Consider the following 21,762-nt stretch of genomic DNA (forward strand, 5'->3'; position numbering starts at 1 on the left):
CGCCCACGCGCCCCCCCGGTTCGCACCGCCCCACGCCTACGCGCGCACGGGGGAATCGCCCCGGCCCTGACAGACAGCTAGTTCCCACCGGACTCTGGCCCCGTGCGACAGCGACCTAACCCGTCGTGGGTGGGATTCGTTTGGTGCGCGTAGCGCCAGGGCTGTAGCCACGCGCTGGAGCGCTATAAATAGAACCCCACCCCTGGTATCCTCCGCTCACACCCACCCTTCCTCCTCTCCTCCCCCCCTCTCTCCCCAAGTCGTTCGTCACGCAGGGGACCGGGCGCTCGTGAGAGGCGAGGCGAGCAGCCGCAAGGAAGAAGCCTAACCTCTCTTCCAAAACCAAACCGAAAAGGAAAAAAAAAAGTATTGGAAGAGAAGAAAAAAAAAGGAACACAAGCAGCCCACACCGGCGGGCGCATCACAGGGGAAGCCAAGGAACTGCTGCTGGGGGAGGAGGGCAAACAGGGGAACGAACCCTAGTCAACAGACGCCGCCGCCCTCGCCCGGCTAGATCTGGCCGCCGCCGCTGACGCGCCGCCCGACGATCGCCTGGTACGGAGATCCTACTCCCCCCAATCAGGACCATGCCATCATACCCTAGGACTGCTGTGTCACGGAACGGACGGATTGGAACGGAACGGGATCCTAGCGCGTCGCGTGCCCGCGGGGGGTGGGTGAGACGCGGCGCGGTTAGTTAAGAGGACGGGACTGATTTCCAATTTCATTTCATTTCTCGGGACTGGTTGGGGATGCTGAATTCGCGCTTTAGTGCAACCGAGGAAACCTTTTTATTTTTTCCGGGGTGATTCTGCCGAGTCTGGAAGCCGGAATGGGGATCAAGGCTCTGGTCGGTTTGCCAAATCTGGCTACTGTTAGGCGCGATCCTTACTCTGGGAAGAATTTGGCGAGATTTATTGATTTATATAAGGCGGGGTTATAAAAATACGGCATCCCGGTAGATCGAAAGCAGAGGAGGACGTTAGTGGGCCTTGGTGTTATCTACAAGGGAGTAGAAGTTAAAGCCCCCTTTCTTCTGGAGTGATGAAATGTGCTGTGGGGGATGGTCCATGCGTTGTTGCTCTGCAGTTCAGTTATAACTTTCCTGCCGAGATTAACTTAAACCTAGTTTCTTCTAATGCTTTGACCTAGGGTTAACTGCTCTACAATGTTCCTATCACTATTAGCTAGCAATTAATTCAAAGCACGAGCGGATTGTCGCAGATTGAAGATCCATCTTGTCATTTATTTATACACACATGCAGGAAGGGATACATTGTGTCCTGTTTTAGTTTTAGGTCCTAAGTTAGATCAGCATTAAACTCTTGATGCATGTGTTTTAGATTAGGAACAGGGGTTGTCCATGGAATTTGAATATTTCCTTAAAAAATTAACCCTCTTAGTCATCATGTTAGGTTGCTACAGCTGGCAAGTAGAAGGCCCATAGATTCATTGTTCTGCTTGTTCTTAGGCGTCCTGTTTTTTTTAGTTACATTCACAGTTGCGATGTAGTTGAAACTGTGCTAGAATTGGACTGATTCTAGGTACATTTGTCAAACGTGTATAGCATACATCCTGACTGATTCTAGGTACATTTGTCAAACTTGTATAGCGTACATCCTGTATTGTTGGTTTCTCATTCGGAGCGCATGTGCAATATTGTAGGTTGAGATGTTATTTGTTGGCCATACATGTAGGGTACAACATCTTCTGTTTTAGTCTGGCTCTGTCTGGATGGCTCTGGATCATCTATGTTCTGGTTGAGTCAACACAAGGAGATTATCAGTTATTTGTATTAGTTAACTCTCATTTAGCTTTGAGTGGTTGTACAGTTTGGTCAGGTTTTGCATTTAGAGATGCTGGAGTTCAGCTTATTCACTAAGAGATGTTTTATGTCGTTTATTGGTAGCATATAGACTTGAATACCATGTAATACATCATCTTTTGGACCGTGTGCTTTGGGTGACAAGCTAAGCAAGTAGTTGATGTCTTTTTAATGTGTTAATACTTAATACTGTAGGATTTGGTGGAGTTGTGTTCCTTTTTTTTTGAACGTTAAATACAGCAGGTGAGACCCCCACTGTAAGGATTTTATTATTAGAAAAAACAAAACACAAAGAACAACACCATTACACCACTATAAGTAGTTGTCTTCCTTTCCTTTTTATCTTTCTTTCCATAGCTTCTGTTTGTTTGGAAAAATCATTTTATTTAGAATGGATGTAGCCAGCTCTGATCCTGACATGTAATCTATTTTTGTGCTGTTGCCTTTGTATAGCTTATTAACTTCCTAAAACTCAACACATGCTTATCGCATTTGCTTTTGTCTGTTAGTCTGTATGGTGTTGCTTTGTGGTTTCCCTTGGAGAAATGATACCGCGTCTAGACTAGCTTATGCTCTTGCGTAGCCATCATAACTTTTACATATATGCAATATGCACAATCTTTTCTTCTTAGCCTACCCCAACTTGTTTGGGACTTAAAGGCTTTGTTGTTGTTGTTGTTGTTGTGCACAATCTTTTCTTCTATTCCTGGCATGTATATGTACTTATTTACTTTGTATGTAAAAGGGTCGGCCTGGATGCTGAGATCCTGTATCACTAGAATCCAAATTCTTGAGATGGGTAGGAAGTGGACAACAAGAGGAGGAAATGGCCTGGGTCAGAACATGAAAAGAATCCAGCGGAGAATGATATTCAGGTTGCACCACCTGATTGAAATTGTTCTTCCCTGCAGTACCAAGAAATGATCACTCTGCTGTATCTGTTCACTTCCTAGTTCATCCCTTGTTGGCTGGCCACCTCACTAGCGGACCGAAGCATCCAAGCAACCTTTGAAATTTCCTACTCTTGCTGTATTACTGACATATTATGCATGTTTGTGTTGCAGATGCTTGTTCCAACAGAAAGGCAATAGTAACTTCCCTCCATTGGGTGCTCTTATATTCCAGGAAATCGCTACTGGTTCCACTAGTTGAAAGTTTCAAGCTATATGCATCTACACATGACATGGGTTCTCGAGGAAGGATGTTATTTGACCTTAACGAGCTCCCAGCAGAAGTTGAAGAAGTTGCTTCTGTCGTACCAAAAGAATCTGCTGCTGTCGTACCACAAGAAGCCACTGTTATCGCATCACAAGAAGCTGCTGTTGTCGTGTCACAACCTCAGAAATCCCTTCCTGCTCCGACTACGTATGGCCCAACATTGTTTCAGCCAGGGGAAGGATCACAGTCGCAAGGGATATTGAACAATAATGCCTTTAAGCATGCATCCATTGGTTCTGGCTTTCAGCCTTTTGTGAGGAACAACAAAGATTCAAACTATACAAAGGAGCCGATGAAGGTGGAAGATAATCAGAACTCTAGTATAGCATCACCGTCCATGGTGAACAATCAAATCACTGATAGTGCTTATCCGAAGGCTGAGACTTGCAATCAGGTGTCACAAGCCGTTGAAAGAGAAGAAGGAGAATGGTCTGATGCAGATGGCATTTCTGAAAATGCAGGGAGTAGCAACAAAGATGAGTTCACTGGTACTGCAAGCACTCATTTGAAGAAAGAATCCCAAGAGAGCGAGTCCCATCTTATTAAATCTGGTGATGTGACTAAAGATGATACTGCTGCTGAATGTAGTGATGCTGAAATGGTTGATGTATCTAAAGATCTGGTTCATGGTTCCACAGGATCAGAGAACATGCAAAATTCTGAATGTAAAGGAAATCAGCCTGGTGATGATCTAGATCCTTGCAACAGTTCAAAGGATGTTAAAGGAGTGGAAGCCAATTATGCTTTGAGGTTTGCGAGCAACCCTGCAAAGAGACCTAAGTTAAATGAACACAAAGAGGCCATGCTAGGAAAAAAACGAACTAGGCAAACTGTCTTCATCAATGTGGAGGATGCAAAACAAGCTGGTACAATGAAGACATCAACACCCAGGAGGCAGTCATCCTTTCCAGCACCGATTGTTACACGTACTGTGAAGGAAGCTTCTCGTGGTGCTGGTGAAAAGGCTGCAGAAAAACAAAATCAGCAAGCAATCAGGGATCAGAGACAACCTGAAATGATGGGATCAGAACGAAGCAATTCTGCAGATCCTAGTGACCAACACACTGAATCCAATGGTGATGCTGAGTTGGGTACCCAGGGCCGGTCAAAGAAAATGAATACAGACGAGCCAGCCTCAGATGCGTATCAGCAGCCTGTCCAAAGACAAGCTTCATTGAAGCAATCCATGGACTTGAAGCAACAAAAGAGCCGATCATTCTCTTCCCAAAGAACAGTTCTAACAGGACAAAACAATGCTGATCAGAAGCCAGCCAGCAAAAGGTCTATTATTTCCAAAAAGCAAACTTTTGTAAACAATGTACAGTATCAGGACTCTTCTGTTGAGCGACTTATAAGGGAGGTGACAAATGACAAGTTCTGGCACAATCCAGGTTGCTTCTTTGTTGTCAATGTTTGATTTGGTTATATATATATGATGTCACCTTCTGGAAAATTTAGAACTTTTCTTTGTGAAATATACATTTTATTTCATGCATGCAAGATTTGTGGAATTTGCTTTGGTCCTGCCTTTTTACAATTACTGCCCCATGTTTTAGTGTCCCTCATTAACAGTTCAACACAAATAGGACCATGACTTGACACAGGGAAATATACTCCTGTAAATCCATTTTAAAATGATATATTGAAAATGTGGCAGCTCCATGTTACTGTTTGCCACTAGCTCTGTACTGAAGATTGTTTACATTTGGTCAAAGTAGAGTTGCATGTGTTTCATTGTTCATGTTATGATGTGGCCATTGCCTATCGGAATGTCCAGTGATATTTTGGTCAATGTGTTCCTCACTAATGATCGCACTTTTGATGTTATCTTGTTCCATTCCAGAAATTGTAAAATCACTCTTGTGTTTGCATGTGTACCTTTGTTGTTGTAATTTGGCATTTAACATATATTTCTTATGTAAACAGAGGAGGCCGAACTTGAGTGTGTTCCTGGAAGCTTTGAATCTGCTGAGGAGTACATTAGAGTTTTTGAGCCTTTGCTTTTTGAGGAATGCAGAGCTCAGCTTTATAGTTCGTATGAGGAGAGTCTTGAGGCTGTGGGAAGGGATGCACATGTAGCAGTGCGAGTAAAAACTGTGGAAAGACGTGAAAGAGGTATGTGGGATTGGTTTGTTGCGCTTTTAGAACACGTATTTGAATATCCAATCACTGCAGTCACCTGACTGTTAATGCATCCAGGATGGTATGATGTTGTCGTTCTACCGATGCATGAATATAAATGGAATTTCAAAGAAGGTGATGTCGCCATTCTGTCATTTCCACGGCCTGGTTCAGGTATATTTTACTGAATTTTCTTTGTTTTTTGTTTGCAAAAATTATTGTGTTAGTATGTAGCTCTCTAGAACGTTTTTCTTATTTAGCTGTTGGTATTTTCAGCTGCTCAATCAGGCCGATCTAGTAGGAGGGCTATGGGTTCAAATGAGGATGCTGAATCGGAATGTGGACGGCTTGTCGGTACTGTTAGGCGCCATATGCCTATTGATACACGTGATCCTATTGGAGCTATTATCCATTTTTATCTTGGTGATTCATTTGATTCTAACAGGTATGCCAAATTTTGTAATATATGATTGTTCTTGTAGTTGTCATCTCTTCCAAGTTCCATTTTTGCAACCACGTTTATCATGGCCTCTACATTCCCAAAGCATCTGAACCTATGTTTGTTTAGCATATTGTTTATCTTCGGAAAGATCTTATGACTGGTTTGTTGTGTCACTGAAGTTGTTTTATGCGAGATTTATAAATCATAAAATGTGTTTTGGGTACTTGTACATTGAATTGTCCACAAATCAATACTCTTTAAGTTGGATTTCTCTCTAGCTCAGCTTATAATAGGTAAGCTTATTTTGTTTAACTATGCCTAAGGGAAGTAGGGATATCTGTTATTTAGACTTTCCTGTAGAATGCACTAGAAGAAAACATGTAGGGTTATACTTGTTAGAAACTGTAGTTTTGTGTCTCTGAGTAAATAAAATAAGTAACTCTTCTCTAACATACAAGCTTTGTACTGTGTGTTTTTGTTCATATTCTTGGTACACACAATTCTGTTGAATGGTTGAGATTGAAACCGCTGTTCTGCATTTTACTGCAGTTTTCCTAACTCTAGTTTCTTGAGCACAATAGGTCAAGGCTTGTTTATATATGTGTAGTCAGGGCCATGAAGCAGCAGCACAGCGAAGCGGGTAGCCACATAGAGTACTGATGTTTTCTTGTGTAGTTTTATTGTAAGATATGGTTAGAGCATCTCCAACAGATTACTTATATCTATCCCCAATACTAAAAAAATGCAATATAAGGTATTGTGTTGCTCCAACAGATTACTCATCCTATCCCTAATACCTAAAAGTTTTAAGTAGTTACTTAAAATTCACCCCCTCTCCCTCAAACGTAGGAGATCCACCCCTCTCCATTATCCACTTTAAAGGTATTGGTAATCTGTTGGGAGAGAAGAAGAAAAAGGTACACTACTGATAATAGGAGATCACCTATATAGACTTTTAGGAGATGTGGGATACATAATCTGTTGGAGATGCTCTTAGTATCATAATTAAGCAAGCCATTGGCTTATCTGCATTGCTGGGTTGCTGCTGCTCTTAATATGCCTTTTGGGGCTTTCGTACCATCTATTGTTTTCTCATTGCCACAGAAGTAATGGTGCTTCTCAGGTATTGAGTTTGAATGCTTGTGCTCTTAATGTCATGTCCAATGTTTTGCTTCTCTGCTTATTGATCCCATGGCCACAGTTTTGAAGACAGAATAATTCTGTCATTAAAAGTCAGAAAAACGAAAGGCGCATGGCATACTTTGACGCTCATTTGTCCACTGGTGTTCAAGATAATTTGTGAACGATTGCTATAATCAAAGTTTCATAAGAGAATTTGATAAGGAAACTACAGTAGGAGTGTAATGTGTGATTTAAAAGTTTGCAATGTGCTGTAGATGTAAAATGTTTGTAGTGTATCAAAGTTCAAATGTTAATCTTCTTAGTCGATGGTCCTTTGTTGACTACAAACAGGATATTATAGGGCCCAAATTCTACTTGAGAACAGGGCCTCCAATGAGGCCGTACCACCCTGTAGGCTGCGCATCACTTGACCATTGCAGCCTATTTGGATGAATTGAGCTAAAACTGATTTATGAACTGACAAGTCTGTTATAGCTCTTTGGGTAGTGCTTCCCCACTTAATCCTAGCAGCATGTTAGGTGATTAATAAACCCCTTTAGGCCTTGTTTTGATGCACATGTATCCACCTCAATCCATGTGTGTTGGAGTGAGGTGGATATATGTGCATCCAAACAAGCCCTTATGAAGTTCTATCTTCTATGTGCTTGATTGCTAACTATGAAACAACTTCAAATTGCTTTTCTATAGTTGTTTCATTTTGGAACAATATTCATAACTTGTTCTCCATCACTTGCATATTTGTTTGCTAAGTTGTCTCGCTATTCTTGTGTTGTATCCATAGCAGTGAGGCTAATGTTCTGAGGAAACTCCAACCTCGGAGTACATGGTATCTAACTGGACTCGGTTCTCTTGCAACAACACAAAGAGAATATGTTGCTTTGCACGCGTTCCGCCGTCTTAGTGGGCAGGTAATGCTATATTACACCTAACCATTATCTTCCTTTATTACAAACTTATATATCAGTCGATTTTGACAAAAAAATTTCCGTCAGATGCAAAATGCAATACTTAAACCAAGTCCAGAGCATTTCCCGAAGTATCAAGAGCAACCACCTGCCATGCCAGACTGTTTCACCCCAAATTTTGCTGATCATCTCCATCGTAGTTTCAATGGTCCTCAATTGTCGGCAATTCATTGGGCTGCAACACATACAGCTGCTGGCACAAGCAATGGTGTCATAAAGAAACAAGAACCATGGCCTTTCACGTTGGTACAAGGTCCTCCTGGGACAGGGAAAACTCATACTGTGTGGGGGATGCTAAATGTTATCCATCTTGTTCAGTATCAACATTACTATGCCGCTTTGCTCAAGAAGCTTGCTCCTGAAAGTTACAAGCAAGTTAGTGGTAGTACCAGTACCAGCTCGGAGACTGTTGCGGCAGGGTCAATTGATGAACTATTGCAGAGCATGGATCGGAATCTATTTCGCACTCTTCCCAAGCTTTGCCCTAAGCCTCGGATGCTTGTATGTGCCCCATCAAATGCTGCAACAGATGAGCTTCTTGCTCGTGTTCTTGACCGTGGTTTTATAGATGGTGAAATGAAGGTATACCGCCCTGATGTTGCCCGTGTTGGAGTTGATTCACAGTCTCGTGCTGCACAAGCTGTTTCAGTTGAAAGGAGGACAGATCAGCTTTTAATGAAGGGCCGTGATGAAGTAATTGGGTGGCTACATCAGCTAAAAGGCCGTGAGCAGCAGCTATCACAGGAGATTGCCTATTTTCAAAGGGAACTCAATATGGTTGCAGCGGCTGGTAGATCCCAGGGTTCAGTAGGGGTAGATCCTGATGTTCTTGCACAAAGGGATCGTAACCGTGATATTCTGCTACAGAAACTTGCTGCGTCAGTTGAAAGCAGGGATAAAGTATTGGTGGAGATGTCACGGCTGCTGATATTAGAAAGCAGGTTCCGTCCTGGCAGCAACTTCAATATGGAAGATGCTAGGGCAAGTCTGGAAGCCAGTTTTGCCAATGAAGCTGAGATTGTTTTTACAACTGTGTCAAGTAGCGGGCGTAAGTTATTTTCTCGCCTGACTCATGGCTTTGATATGGTTGTTATTGATGAGGCTGCTCAGGCTAGTGAAGTAGGAGTCCTCCCTCCACTGGCTCTTGGTGCAGCTAGATGTGTCCTGGTTGGTGATCCACAGCAGCTCCCTGCTACTGTTATTAGCAAAGCAGCTGGAACTTTGCTTTATAGTAGGAGTCTTTTCGAGAGGTTTCAGCAAGCTGGTTGTCCTACCATTTTGTTGTCAGTGCAATACAGGATGCATCCCCAGATCCGTGAATTTCCATCAAAATACTTCTATCAAGGTCGCCTTACAGATAGTGAGAGTGTTGTTAAATTACCTGATGAAGCCTATTACAGAGATGCACTTATGGCACCTTATATCTTTTACGACATGTCACATGGTCGTGAGTCTCATAGGGGTGGGTCATCTTCATATCAGAATATTCATGAAGCGCAGTTTGCATTGCGTTTGTATGAGCACCTTCAGAAGTTCCTGAAAGCTAATGGTGCCAAGAAGGTTTCTGTTGGTATAATCACACCATATAAGTTGCAGTTGAAATGCCTTCAGCGGGAATTCAAGGATGCTATGAATACTGAGGAAGGGAAGGATATCTACATAAATACAGTTGATGCTTTTCAAGGCCAGGAGCGTGACGTCATTATTATGTCATGTGTCCGTGCTTCAAACCATGGTGTGGGTTTTGTTGCTGATATACGCCGTATGAATGTAGCTCTAACTCGAGCGAGGAGAGCTCTATGGGTATGTCTCTGCCTCTCTACAATATGCATTAAGTGCGTTCTACTGTTGTTCTTCACTGATCTTTTTGATGTATCCCATGTTACTTATAGTCTTTATTGCTTTTCAGGTTGTTGGTAATGCTAATGCTCTCATGCAGTCTGAGGACTGGGCATCACTAATAGCGGATGCGAAGGCCAGGAAATGTTTTATGGACCTGGATAGCATTCCCAAGGACTTCTTACCCATGAAGGTTCCATCTAATACTCCAGGTAGGAATTCTTCCAACAACATCCGAAACATGAGAACTGGTGGTGGACCTAGACCAAGACACTTAGACATGTTCTCAGAACCGAGGGCTGGTATGAACATGAGGCCTGATGAAGATGAGCATCTGAATTCTGTTACAAGAGATGGTAGTTACAGGAATTTGGATGATTTTGGCCGACCTGGTGATCGCCCCAGGGATAATCTGCAGTTTGGAGTTCCCAGGAGGCCAAATTCTTCTAATGGAAGGAGAGAAGTGTAAGGAGTGTGTTGCTATCTACAAACTCTGGTACAGCATGGAACAATGATGAAGAGCTCTGGGACAGTCCAGATTCAGCAAGGTGCAGATGCATGTTCAGAAGATCAGTTGCTTGTGCATTAGATTCCTTGCACCATGTGATGGGGTGGTCACAAGAAAGCATTGATATCAGCAGAGGATGTGTGAATCTACCATGATGTGACCTCCAGTCAGTGGATCGAGATGCTTTCATGGTGGGTGATTAAAGGCTCATGATGTCAGGTTGAAGAAAGTCTGCTGTAGCCTTCAGTGTTATGGAGTTCTCAGGAATTTCTTTCTTAGAACAAGGCTGTCTGCTGTGTTTTGACATTGTGATCCTTGCTTTAGCCAGCTCCATCTTTCCGTAGATATATACATGCATGGGCATTTCCATTTTGAAACATGCCAGGAGAAATCTCACTGGCTCTAGAGCAGGGTAGGTCTCAAGCATTGTTGCCTGATTGCTGCTGCGATCGTTGCATGCTTGATATGTTTGGTAGGATCAGTATGCTAACATAGGCAGGGCTTCTGTACCATATGACATAAGTTCCTTCTGTATACAGGGTCGTGATCTAGAGAGAAGAAAAAGTTCATTATTTCATTCAGCTCATGTTGTTCCCCTTTGTTCTTGTTAACATGTTCTGTGCATATATTGAAAGATGTTACCATGTTTGTAGTAGTGATTTTCCTGATTATCAGTGGCATGATTGTCTGCTTGTATGTTGATCTATGGATTAGTTTTGGCACTTTGCAGCGATAACAATGTTGTCCTGCTGATGCCTTTGTCAGTCATGTATTTAGTTGACCTGTCAGTGTTTCTGCAAATCATTTACTTTTTGTGATTCTAGCATGTCAAAGCTAACAGAAATACTTTAGGTTAGTGATACAGTTATTCTAATTAAGCATATTTTCTGGGATGCATATATATTAGAGAACTGAACGGGAGGAGGTGGTGTTTCAGGATTACAGGCACCCTGAAATCTGAAGTGCCCCTTTGATCATCTCTACTTTGGTGCTGGTGGGTTTCTGGATGTCCTCTCAGTGTCACTCCCAGAGTCCCAGGTAGCTGCGTTTGTTTGGCCTATGAATGTGCACATATTTTTGTTTCTTCAGTATCAGATTCATCTAGTGGTTTCTTGATGTTCTTTTAAAGTGGTGACTTAATTCTGAATTTCTTGTGTACATGCTGTGATAAGTAGCATGTAGACTGCAATATTGGCTGTTAGAGAAGCGGTTGACTGTTGTATTGAAAATAATGTTTTTGGGATATCTTTTATTTTGTAAGTTAAATTTAGGGTGGTCATTATGTCTGATGCTACAGGCTAGTTGAAGTCCTGAAATTTGAGTGTCCTTAGTCTTGTGCTTGGATTCTGGTGGCACTCTCCACTCTGGTTATCTTTCCTGAAATGTGAGTGTCCGTAGTCTTGTGCTTGGATTCTGGTGGCACTCTCTACTCTGGTTATCTTTTGAGAAGAGATCCCAGGTAGCAGCACTTTGCCTTTTGTTTCTGTTTTCGTCCTTTATTGTCTTGCCAATCTTTGATAAACTCTGGTGTTGTGCTTGATTGTATGTGCAGGGCCCGTGATGTCATAGTGGTAATGGATGCAGTTTTGGCAGCTGTGTGAGTTCTGATCTCCAGGAATGCATAGTTGCCTGCATGGTAGAACTCTATGGGACTAAAACAGGGGAGGAAAGAATCTCGGAGTACAGATAGATGATATGGCGGTTATATGTTGCATTTACACGTTCTGCCGTATGTATATGAATTATTTTGGGAGCTAATGGATTTGTATGTTACGGCTGGTTACCAGCTACACTTCCTATCTGCTTTGTTTGGAGAAGCATAGATTGCATCTTGACACGACTTGCTTTTTGTACCGGTGGCAAGCAGCAACAGGGTTGTATATGTCCAACAGTACCTCTGGATGGGTCTGCGGTCCGCCGCTGAAAGAGGGGCTTTGGAGTTGGACCAATTGCGCTGGAGATCCGAAGGAAATCCACCCCAGGTGCTCCTGAACCTGAAATATGCTGGTCTCGTGTTCTGCCGCTTTGGTTGCTCAGAGCTGATGTACTAACACTAGATGTTTTGTTGGGCTAATGGTTTTTGTGTCTGATAAGCCGGCTGATGATGTTTTGTTGTGAGAGTAAAATACTGTACCATGGTTCATAAGCAGCGCTGATAAGTTTAATGCTCTGATCTTCCAAACGGGGATAAACTAGGGGTGGTGCCAATTCGTGGTCCAGCTACTAGTTGAAGGTAGTACTTGGGATGCTTTGTTCTTAGCTTGTTACTTGTCCGTTTCTGCGCTTGGGATGATATCTGCACATCCATTGGACGGCAAACGTTTTTTACTCGGCCTGATTGTTCATCAATCTATTTTTGAGTCTCTTTTAATGCTCTGATCAGATGATGAAGAGTCTGAGCTATTGGGTCTGTTCGCTTGCTGAATTCTGGAGGAATTTGGATGGTTTGGAGGAATGCTGGATGAATTTGTGAGAGGAAAATACTATTCCGAATGAAAAATAAGCGGATCAATCTGAGTTTAAGGACACAGGGAACGGTTACATTGTTCCTCTCCCGTCCGAACATGTCCACGATTCTTTCCTCTCCCGTCCGAACATGTCCACGACAAGAAACAGCTTGTCCCCATTCGATGGACCCAAGCACAAGGAGACGCACCACAACGCTCCAAAGGCCAAACCAGAGTTTTTCTCCGGTTTATTTACACATCCTCCTTGCCTTGGACTTGGAGACTTTTCCCTGTGTGCCCTTATAAAAGATCGTAATCCCCTGTGTGCCCCTGAAAAAATTCAGCGGTCTTCAGCGCCACTACTCCAACTTTTTCGTGTCATCCATGCCACTTCCGTCAGTTTAGGCTCTAACGCCGTTAAACTGCAGGTGTGAAAAGACGAAAATGCCCTTAAGTTCAAATATGTTATTAATTTTTTTGAGCATCTTAACGACTTCAAATGAAAAAACTCAAAACTAGAAAGTTGTAGATCTCGTCGAGATCTATAATTTTCATATAATTTTTTTTTCATTTAATTTCGCAAAAAAAATATGATTTGATATGATTAATATATCTTAGAAAAATTATATTATTTTTTTTGCGAAATTAAATGAAAAAAAAAATTATATGAAAATTATAGATCTCGACGAGATCTACAACTTTCTAGTTTTGAGTTTTTTCATTTGAAGTCGTTAAGATGCTCAAAAAAAATTAATAACATATTTGAACTTAAGGGCATTTTCGTCTTTTCACACCTGCAGTTTAACGGCGTTAGAGCCCAAACTGACGGAAGTGGCATGGATGACACGAAAAAGTTGGAGTAGTGGCGCTGAAGACCGCTGAATTTTTTCAGGGACACACAGGGGATTACGAACTTTTATAAGGGCACACAGGGAAAAGTCTCACTTGGACTTGTCTTCCACTTGAACCCGCCTTGGATCCGTCACCGGGACACGGCCTTTAACGATCCACCCGTTTGTCAACCACCGTACCATATATGCCATCACGCGGCGGTGGCGGCAGCACGCAGCCGGCTGTGGTGGTGGTAGCCGTCGCGCCGCCGGCGAGGAGGAGGACGAGACGCCGACGCGCCATAATGCCTGTGAAGAGCAGCGCCAGCTTCCGCATGACCGCGCTGCCTATGGTACTGACGGCGCAAGCTGCTGGCGGCTGCCGTGCTCGCGCTCACGCTCGTCTGGGTGCTGCACTTTCGTGGAGGCGTCTCATGGAAGCCGACATCCAAATCTCTCTTCGTCTATACGGTAATAATCCATCCATCGGTAATCGGTTGCTATGCTAACCAAGTGTCAAGCAATACTGTATGTGTTGTCAGAATACTATTGTTTGAATAGCTAGTCACGAGAAAATGAATGTCAGTACTTACTGATGGCATGTTTGATCTATCCAGCTAAAGTTTAGCTAGCTACAATTTCAAAGCCAAACTTTAGCCAGCTAAAAGTTCTCCCAGTTAAACTTTAGTTGAGGTGTTTGGATCCTTCAGCTAATAGACTTAGCTAAACTTTATAGATGTTTAACTAGATTCAAGTAGCTAAACTTTATCTGGTCTTTTAGTTGGACTGTTTCGATCCCTAGCAGCTAAATTTAGCTAGCTAAAGTTTAGTCGGTGGATCAAAACATGCTCTTACTAGTATTTAGATTTGCTATGTATATGCATACTTTTTTCCATCCATAATTGATACTGTATAATACAGTACAGCTCTGTAATGCATTGCACCATATATTCCTAAACAGGATTATTATTGTTATATGCGCACCCTTTTGTCAGGCACACCCTCTGTTCATGGTGATCGGCTTGATCATCTGCACCGGAGAAGGTAAACCAACAAACGCACGTCTTTACTGCCTGCAAAATGGAGCAATAACGTTGAGTTTGTGACTGATGCTCTCATGTATTATTGGTGTGGTGTCACGCGCGCGCGCGTAGCGGTGATGGCGTACAGGATCGTGCTGGGCCCGAGGGCGGCCAAGAAGGCGGTGCACCTGCTGCTACATCTCGTAGCCCTCGCCTTTGCCGCCGTCGGCCTGTACGCCGCCTTCAAGTTCCACCATGACAACGGCCTCCCTGATATCCACTCCCTGCATTCTTAGCTCGGGATTGCCACCATAGCGCTCTATGCTCTTCAGGTCAGTCAAGTATAACCAAGGACTTTTTTTTTTTGAGAAACAAGTATGGCTCTACTTTACTATTTCTTTGCTGTGAGCCCAATTTGTAGCCCACGTATAGGCTGCAATCACAAGTTACTCATTCTGGCCCCACCATGGCCCATGACCCTGTTATGCATTGGCCTCATCCCACCCACCCCTGTCCCTCTTTTCTTCTCTCGAAAGAAGGAAAAGTCCTCTACATTATGCACGAGATCCGATTTTCTTCCATTTATAAAACCATCTATTTGCCTTCTTTTAACTTTTTAAAAACCATTTGTTTTCGATTTCAATGATGTTTTAATCTATTGGACGCCATGTCAGCCACGAGAGAGGTAAATTAAGCTATAGGGATAGCTCAATAAGGTCAAATAGACTTTACCAAAAAATTTATATTAAATATATTTTTAAAAATATATCCAAATATTTTTCTTGGAAGAGCTAGGTAGATAAAACCTAAAATTTTGTTTACAATCTTATAAAATTCATAGAAAATTTATTTATCTCAAAAAAATATGAAACCGGTTTTGAAATTTTCTAAAATCATGCTTTGTATTCTAGTTCCTATGCCCAAGTTATTTGAATCTTTCTAATGCCCTTGTGGTGTTTATTTGCTAGTAGATGTGTTGTTATCTATTATAATTAGTTGACATTGATGACCGAGACTATGTAGAAGGACAAGTGACTTCGATGACAACACAAGGGTCATATAATGACCACATATTTGATTATATTTAGTATGAACACAAGTGTCACTGGATAAGAGCTAGGCACAGTGAGTAGTGACCAAAATACCATTTTCTTTTCAAATGGCCCATTCACTACTACAGAAATTGACGCTAGGCACAATGCTCTTTTCAAAATACAATCTTATTATATTGTGTTGACTCTAACGCCAACTCAACTCCTATTTCGGCAGTTAGAAACAATTTTGCAGATAGATAAGATTAGTGTAGTAGATATATAGCACAACACATTTTCTGTGCACCGCTATCACTCCATGTTGTCTATGCTAACATAGTACATGGTTATAGATAGGATCAAGTGATACTTGTGTTCATACTAAATAGGATCAAATATGAGATGGTTATATGACGCTTGTGCTGTCGTCGAAGTGATTTGTCCTTTTATGTCGTCGAACAATTATGGTAGATAACAAAATAAATACTAAAAAAGAACCATATAAGATTAATGTAACTCCAAGGTGCGCACTTGAACATAGACCATGATTTTAGGAAAAATCTGAAAATGGTTTCATATTTCCCCGAGCTAAAACAATTTTCTATGAATTTTGTAAGTTTAAATGAGATAGGATGTTTTAATTGTATAGCTTTTCCAAAAAAAGGATAAGTGTAGAAAATATTTGTATAGCTTTCTTTTTTTTGAAGGGAAGGGTGAATTATATTAAAACTCGGCATAGTATATCCCTAAATCTTCATATGAAAAAATTTGAATAACGATAAAGTATTTTACCGGATTCTTTCATCGTCTTCTTCCATAGTGTTTTTTCTCGATGCAGCTAATGCTCTAGATGAAGAAAACCTTGTTGAAGACCAAAGCCAGAGTGGAGTCCTTATACCGAATCTAGCTATCAACCCCGAAACATTGGACATGCATACAAGATCCAATATTCTGGAACTAGTCCAAAACACATCTAAATCGGTAGAGGAATATCGAAGGTATACTCATAGGATGTTGATTCATCATGTCTAGTCCTTGATTTCCTTTCCGCGACCATCGACGATGAGATCGACGACCCGGAGTAATTGTCCTTGTTGGAAGTGCCCAGGAGAACCCCCATGTAGATAATGGCCACAGTTGACTGTCTGTCAATGAAATCGACGTTGGCAATGGCGACCTCGGCGTAGTATCACTGAAGTCATCGTAGGTAACAAGATCTTGACTGAAAACAATCCGATTTCACCGGTAGATTTATTTGGACTAAACCCTAAGCAAACTAAATTTTAAAACTGCATAAAAGAGAGATGGGTCCCTTCTCCTTGCCACTAGCAGAGTCGCCGGAGAAGAAGAAGGAGAGAGGCTCTAGGCGATAGTGGTGGTGAGGAGCAAGGATGTTTTTTTTTTTCTGTTGGGTAAGTAGCAGCATGAAGCCTTGCACAATGTATAACTTTCTTGGTAAAGTCTATGCGAACCATGAACTGTCAACTTAGTTCATTTTACCTACCTCGCGGGCTAAAACCGTTGTTGGAACTAGCCATGGTGTAAAAACAAACAATTTCAAAATTACATTTTAGAGAGGACAAAATATTTGGCTTTATAGATGAAGAAAGAAAATTGGACTTCACAGAGTCGGGGAGTTAAAAAAGGAATTCTTCCCTCAAAGAAAAGCTATCACAGCCTACAAAGCTGTAAAGAAAAACAATCAACTTTTTCTCGGTAATATAAAGGAAGATAATCAATTTGAATGGCCTTGGCATACCGTTGGTGGAATATTGAGGGTAGAGCTTGCGCGCCATGGTTTCTTTTCTTTTTAAAAATTATATAAGATGGCCCCCTTGAGAGTTTCTGTGGGCCAATTTTGGGAGTTTCTGTAGGCCAATTTTTGGCTGCGTATCTGGGCTGATCATGCGTATGGCCGACTTTAGGCGCAGCCCAGCAAACATGTGGAGTTCATTTGGATACTTTTGGTCTCCAAAATTTCATGAAAACTCTGTACTTCCTATGCATTTGCAAATTGTTTTGATTCGACGAGTGCACACCAGTGCATTACAGCCAACAAAACAGGACACACGAAGCAATGCAACACTACCCCAAACAGTAGCTTTGCCGTGTAACACTCGACAAACAGCACGCGATATCTACAGTGCCGGCAAATGTCTCTTTGTCAAAGTGTTTTTTTATCGGACACTCGGCAAATACTTTGCCGAGAGCTAAAACCGATGCTCGTTAAAAAAAATAATGTGATGGCACAGAGACGGTCACGGCGCGTTTGCCGAGTGTCCAGGATTTGACACTCGGCAAAGCAGCCATGTTTGTCGAGTGCCCAAGACCTGACACTCAGCAAATATGGCTGATTTGTCGAGTGTCAAATCCCGGACACTCGGCAAACATGGCTGCTTTGCTGAGTGTCAAATTTCGGACACTCAGCAAAGACTGGCCCATAATGTACAGATTTTGGCCACGTGTCCTCTTTGCCGAGTGTTTTTATCTTGGCACTCGGCAAAGCGATCATATATTTCCAGTTTTTATGGTTCGGTCACGTATAACGTATCCCACTCAAATAAACATTACAGACATCACACATAGTTTACAATAAGCATTACAGGCAGTTCATATAGATATATCGACAACACATAAATGCAAATAAACTTCATAATCACAAGTAGGTTCATTCACAACCACAAATGCAAATAAAATTCACTGAGTGCAATGGTGTCCACTGAGTAGTCACAAGTAATCCACAAATGCAAATGCAAATAAAATCACAAGTAGTCACTAAGGAGGCCACGGTGTCCATTGTGACCACGCTAGGTCATAAGGCTCATTCGATGCCGCTGATTGATTCTGTACAAAGAAAAAGAGATAAATCATTCTAGTTTCTAGTTTATTTCTAGTTTATAAACTATAAATCATTCTAGTTTCTAGTTTCTAATTTATTTCTAGTTTCTAGTTTATTTCTAGTTTCTAGTTTCTAGTGTCGGGGCATCTTTGTAAGATTGATTCTGCATAAACTATAAATTGTGATTATAAGGTTGTGAAGTGACTCACAGTGCCTGAAACAGTATTTGGAGCAGGTTGAGGAGGAGGGACTGACATCGGTGGCGGAGGTTGACCGATTGCAGCGTAAACACCCCTCATATATTCAAACATCTGCAGCCGCTCTGCCTCCATCCTCTGCCGCTCTGCCTCCATCTTCGCCTCTAGCTCCTCCCGACGCCTCGTTTCTTGTTCCAGCTGAGCCTACAATATTTCATTCTAATGTTACAATGCCAATGCAAAAGTATGTAAAAATCAATGAATGATGAATAAAATAGATATAATCTAGAGTGCGTTCATATGGAACCGTCTAGAGTCTGGCCATGGGCGTATCGCCGGGCTGGCACGGAGATTGTGTATCTAGAGAACAACAGGGAGATGCTGCCAAAACTCTGTCTCGAATCAGAGTAGAGCATGGAAACTAACCCCATCTACACATTCTCGTGCTGTCAAAAAACGTGAACAATTCAAAACAGATACGGTTATAGATATGCAAAGATCTACATATTTTCAACAGTGTCTCTTTTGAACGGGAGACGCCTAGCTAGGTTACGTGATATACGAACATCATATGGAAAGAGGGGTGTATGATGCCTCACCTTACTGTCCAGCAAAGTGACGAGTCAAGGACGGTGGGGAATGATCTTTGCAATAGTCTCTCCTGCAACAAACGAACATAATAGTGTCAATTGTAAATTTCAGCAACACCTCTCCTGCACGGTGAGGTAACCAAAACCTGCAACAAACCAATGGTATGATGGCCGACAACCACATACACAACAATATAACACTCATCAGACCATCAGATCGAACTAAGAATAAAATCTAATCGAACCTCTAGCAATAGCAGGTACTATCTAGATTTAGATATGAAAGTACACAAGAGTTTATTTTGCTTCCAATCCTAGTAGACAAAATCATGTTAGCATTTGCTATGTAGCTTCATCCTCATTTGACAAATCATATGCTCCAAAACATGTAACTTTTTCATGTGAAAACATATGGAGCTGTGCTAAATAAATGATGCTCATACAATGATATCAAATTCCAGTGCATTCAATTAGCTGCAAAGTGCGAAAGTAGTGCCTTAAGAGCAATAACATCTTTATGTTTCCATCAACTATTATGGGGTACTAACATTACCACATTGCTATGTTAGTGTTACCAGATAAGGTAATGTTGCTAAACAGGATGCTTACAAAATAATGTTGCAATGATTAATCATTCTAGAATCCTAGGGTGCTTACCTGATCGAGGCGTAGGGGGGCGGCGGGGCCGGGGGTCAGCAGCCGCGACGAGGCGGCGGCGAGCGTGGCGTAGGGGCTGGCGGCCATGGGCAGGGCGTCGGGGGGAGGGCGCACGCGGTGACGAGGGGGGCGACGCACGGGGCGACGACAGGGCGGCGTAGGGGGGCGGCTGGGGCATGGGAGGTGCTGACGACGTAGGGGTACGGTGCGGCTGAGGGAGCTGCAGGTGTGGCTGAGGTAGTGCGTGTGTGTGGGGGGGGGGTGCGTGTGAGTGCCGGCGCTTGTTACCAAATTAAGACGCTTTGTCGAGTGCCCGTGATCTGACACTCGACAAAGCTGGCGTTTGCCGAGTGCCAGACGTGGGACACTCGGCAAACCCCCTGACCTGGCCCCACACACGCACAGTAGTTTAGGGTTTGAAAATGAAAAAAACAAAATGTGTTTGCTGAGTGCCCGTGATCTAGTACTCGGCAGAGCCTAGACTACTGTGCGTGTATGGGGCCGGGAGAGGGGGTTTGCCGAGTGTCCCACGTTTGACACTCGGCAAACACCAGATTTGTCGAGTGCTAGATAATGGGCACTCGGTAAACCTATATTTTTATTTTCCTTCTTTTCTGGGACGTGTGTTTTCTCAATTTGTTCCGATGTACTTTAAAAATACCTTCTCAAATAGACTCAACAATATATATTTGATTTTTCTAGGAATATTATTCCATTATTTTATGCAGTTATAACTCAAATTTAATTTATATCAATTAAAATTCTATAATTGCACTTAATAAATGAAAATTATCAAACAGATCCAAAAAATTACCAAAATTTCACATGAAATACTCTATGTTCTCTATTGCCGATACAAAAAGTTTTGAAACCAAATCCCAATTCAACCGTTACTTTGAGTCCAAATCTTACCGAATCCTTCTCAACGCTACGATTTTCTTCTTTTGAGATGCTTCGGTTTGTAAACATTGTACGTGACAAATTGTACGAAATCTTCTCAATTTTTTACCATAGCCTCCACGTATGATATCATCACATCATGACAAATCTCATGATTTTCAGACTTCGTTTGTTTTTTTAGAATTTAAAAAACCATTCGACCATACGTTCATGGTCGTGTTTCCTGAACAAGATGTTTGAAATTTCTTTTTATTTCCCGAGTAAGGCCTCACAATGGACTTAATAACATGAATATCATTTTTCTACTCATTTTATTCTATTATTTGAATCACTTGCGGTTCAAATTTGACTTATACCAAAAAATTCCTTAAAATACAATAAATTAATTAAATATAGAAAACAGATCCAAAAATATACCAAATCTTAACATGGAGTACCACATGTTGTATTTGGAGAACAGAAAAAGTTTCAAGGTCAGAAGAGAAAAAAATTTATTTCTTTGCCGAGTGCCAAATAAATACACTCGGCAAACATATTGCTTTGCCGAGTGCCAAATAATTACACTCGACAAACATATTTCTTTGTCGAGTGTTTTCACTAATGGACACTCGGCAAACGTACTAACGGACTAACGGTTATCCACGTGGCGGTTCTTTGCCGAGTGCCTAACTTTTGCCGAGTGTTTTTTTTTCTGGCTTGCCGAGTGTTAAACTTTGCCGAGTGTTTTTTTTTGTCTTTTTTGCCGAATGCAATTATTTTGCCAAGTGTTTTTAAAGCACTCAGCAAAGATCTTCTTTGCCGAGTGCCCGATGTAATGCACTAGGCAAACATTCTTGTACTCAGCAAACACCCAGTTTTCGATAGTGCAAGCACACAACAACAAACCAGTCATAACTTTCCTGTAGCTTCATTTTATTGTTGATTTCGCAGTGGCTGGTGGCATTCGTGTACTTTGTCTTCCCCGTGGCCGTGATGACGATGAGGGCGGACTAGGCTCCATGGCACATCTTCTTCGGCCTCGCGATCTTCCTCATGGCCATTTGCACTGCCGAGACCGGCCTGGCCAAGTTCGTCTCCGCCTCCATCGCTTACCCGAGCTAAGTGTTTGTCATCAACTTCACCGGGATCGCCATCCTCATGTTTGGCGTCGTTGTCTTCTTGGCTGTCATCCTTCCGTCAAGATACTAG

At 42.1% G+C, this 21,762-nt stretch overlaps 1 protein-coding gene, 1 long non-coding RNA gene and 1 pseudogene across 5 annotated transcripts; all 3 read left to right on the plus strand.

The window, feature by feature from the left end:
* The first annotated feature begins 230 nt into the window (after positions 1-230).
* LOC136538742 (uncharacterized) lies at positions 231-10,249 on the plus strand. Of its 2 annotated transcripts, none has more exons than XM_066530707.1 (8): positions 231-555; positions 2,890-4,434; positions 4,970-5,158; positions 5,243-5,338; positions 5,441-5,609; positions 7,531-7,657; positions 7,742-9,517; positions 9,624-10,249. In XM_066530707.1, the coding sequence occupies exons 2-8, from the start codon at positions 3,009-3,011 to the stop codon at positions 10,020-10,022; spliced, it is 4,182 nt and encodes a 1,393-aa protein (XP_066386804.1). In that variant the 5' UTR covers positions 231-555; positions 2,890-3,008; the 3' UTR covers positions 10,023-10,249. The 2 variants fall into 2 exon arrangements, with proteins under 2 accessions (XP_066386804.1, XP_066386809.1); XM_066530712.1 differs by having other exon boundaries at positions 7,534-7,657.
* Positions 10,250-10,333: 84 nt separating this feature from the next.
* On the plus strand, positions 10,334-12,470 carry LOC136538760 (uncharacterized). 3 transcript variants are annotated; one of them, XR_010779464.1, is made up of 4 exons: positions 10,338-10,473; positions 10,999-11,099; positions 11,359-11,520; positions 11,614-12,470. It is a non-coding gene; the product is annotated as an uncharacterized lncRNA (long non-coding RNA). The 3 variants fall into 3 exon arrangements; XR_010779463.1 differs by having other exon boundaries at positions 10,334-10,473; positions 10,969-11,520; XR_010779462.1 differs by having other exon boundaries at positions 10,999-11,520.
* Positions 12,471-13,493: 1,023 nt separating this feature from the next.
* On the plus strand, positions 13,494-21,762 carry LOC136490878 (probable ascorbate-specific transmembrane electron transporter 1; annotated as a pseudogene).

Source organism: Miscanthus floridulus, chromosome 1, assembly GCF_019320115.1.
Source record: "Miscanthus floridulus cultivar M001 chromosome 1, ASM1932011v1, whole genome shotgun sequence".
NCBI classification, from domain to species: domain Eukaryota; kingdom Viridiplantae; phylum Streptophyta; class Magnoliopsida; order Poales; family Poaceae; genus Miscanthus; species Miscanthus floridulus.

What these genes read in the sequence shown, in the direction of transcription:
- LOC136538742 (XM_066530707.1), top strand. Translation starts at nt 3,009, where the DNA reads ATGGGTTCTCGAGGAAGGATGTTATTTGACCTTAACGAGCTCCCAGCA. An exon ending in TCCGCCGTCTTAGTGGGCAG is followed by an intron (nt 7,658 to 7,741) that starts GTAATGCTATAT and finishes AATTTCCGTCAG; the next exon opens with ATGCAAAATGCAATACTTAA. An exon ending in GAGCGAGGAGAGCTCTATGG is followed by an intron (nt 9,518 to 9,623) that starts GTATGTCTCTGC and finishes ATTGCTTTTCAG; the next exon opens with GTTGTTGGTAATGCTAATGC.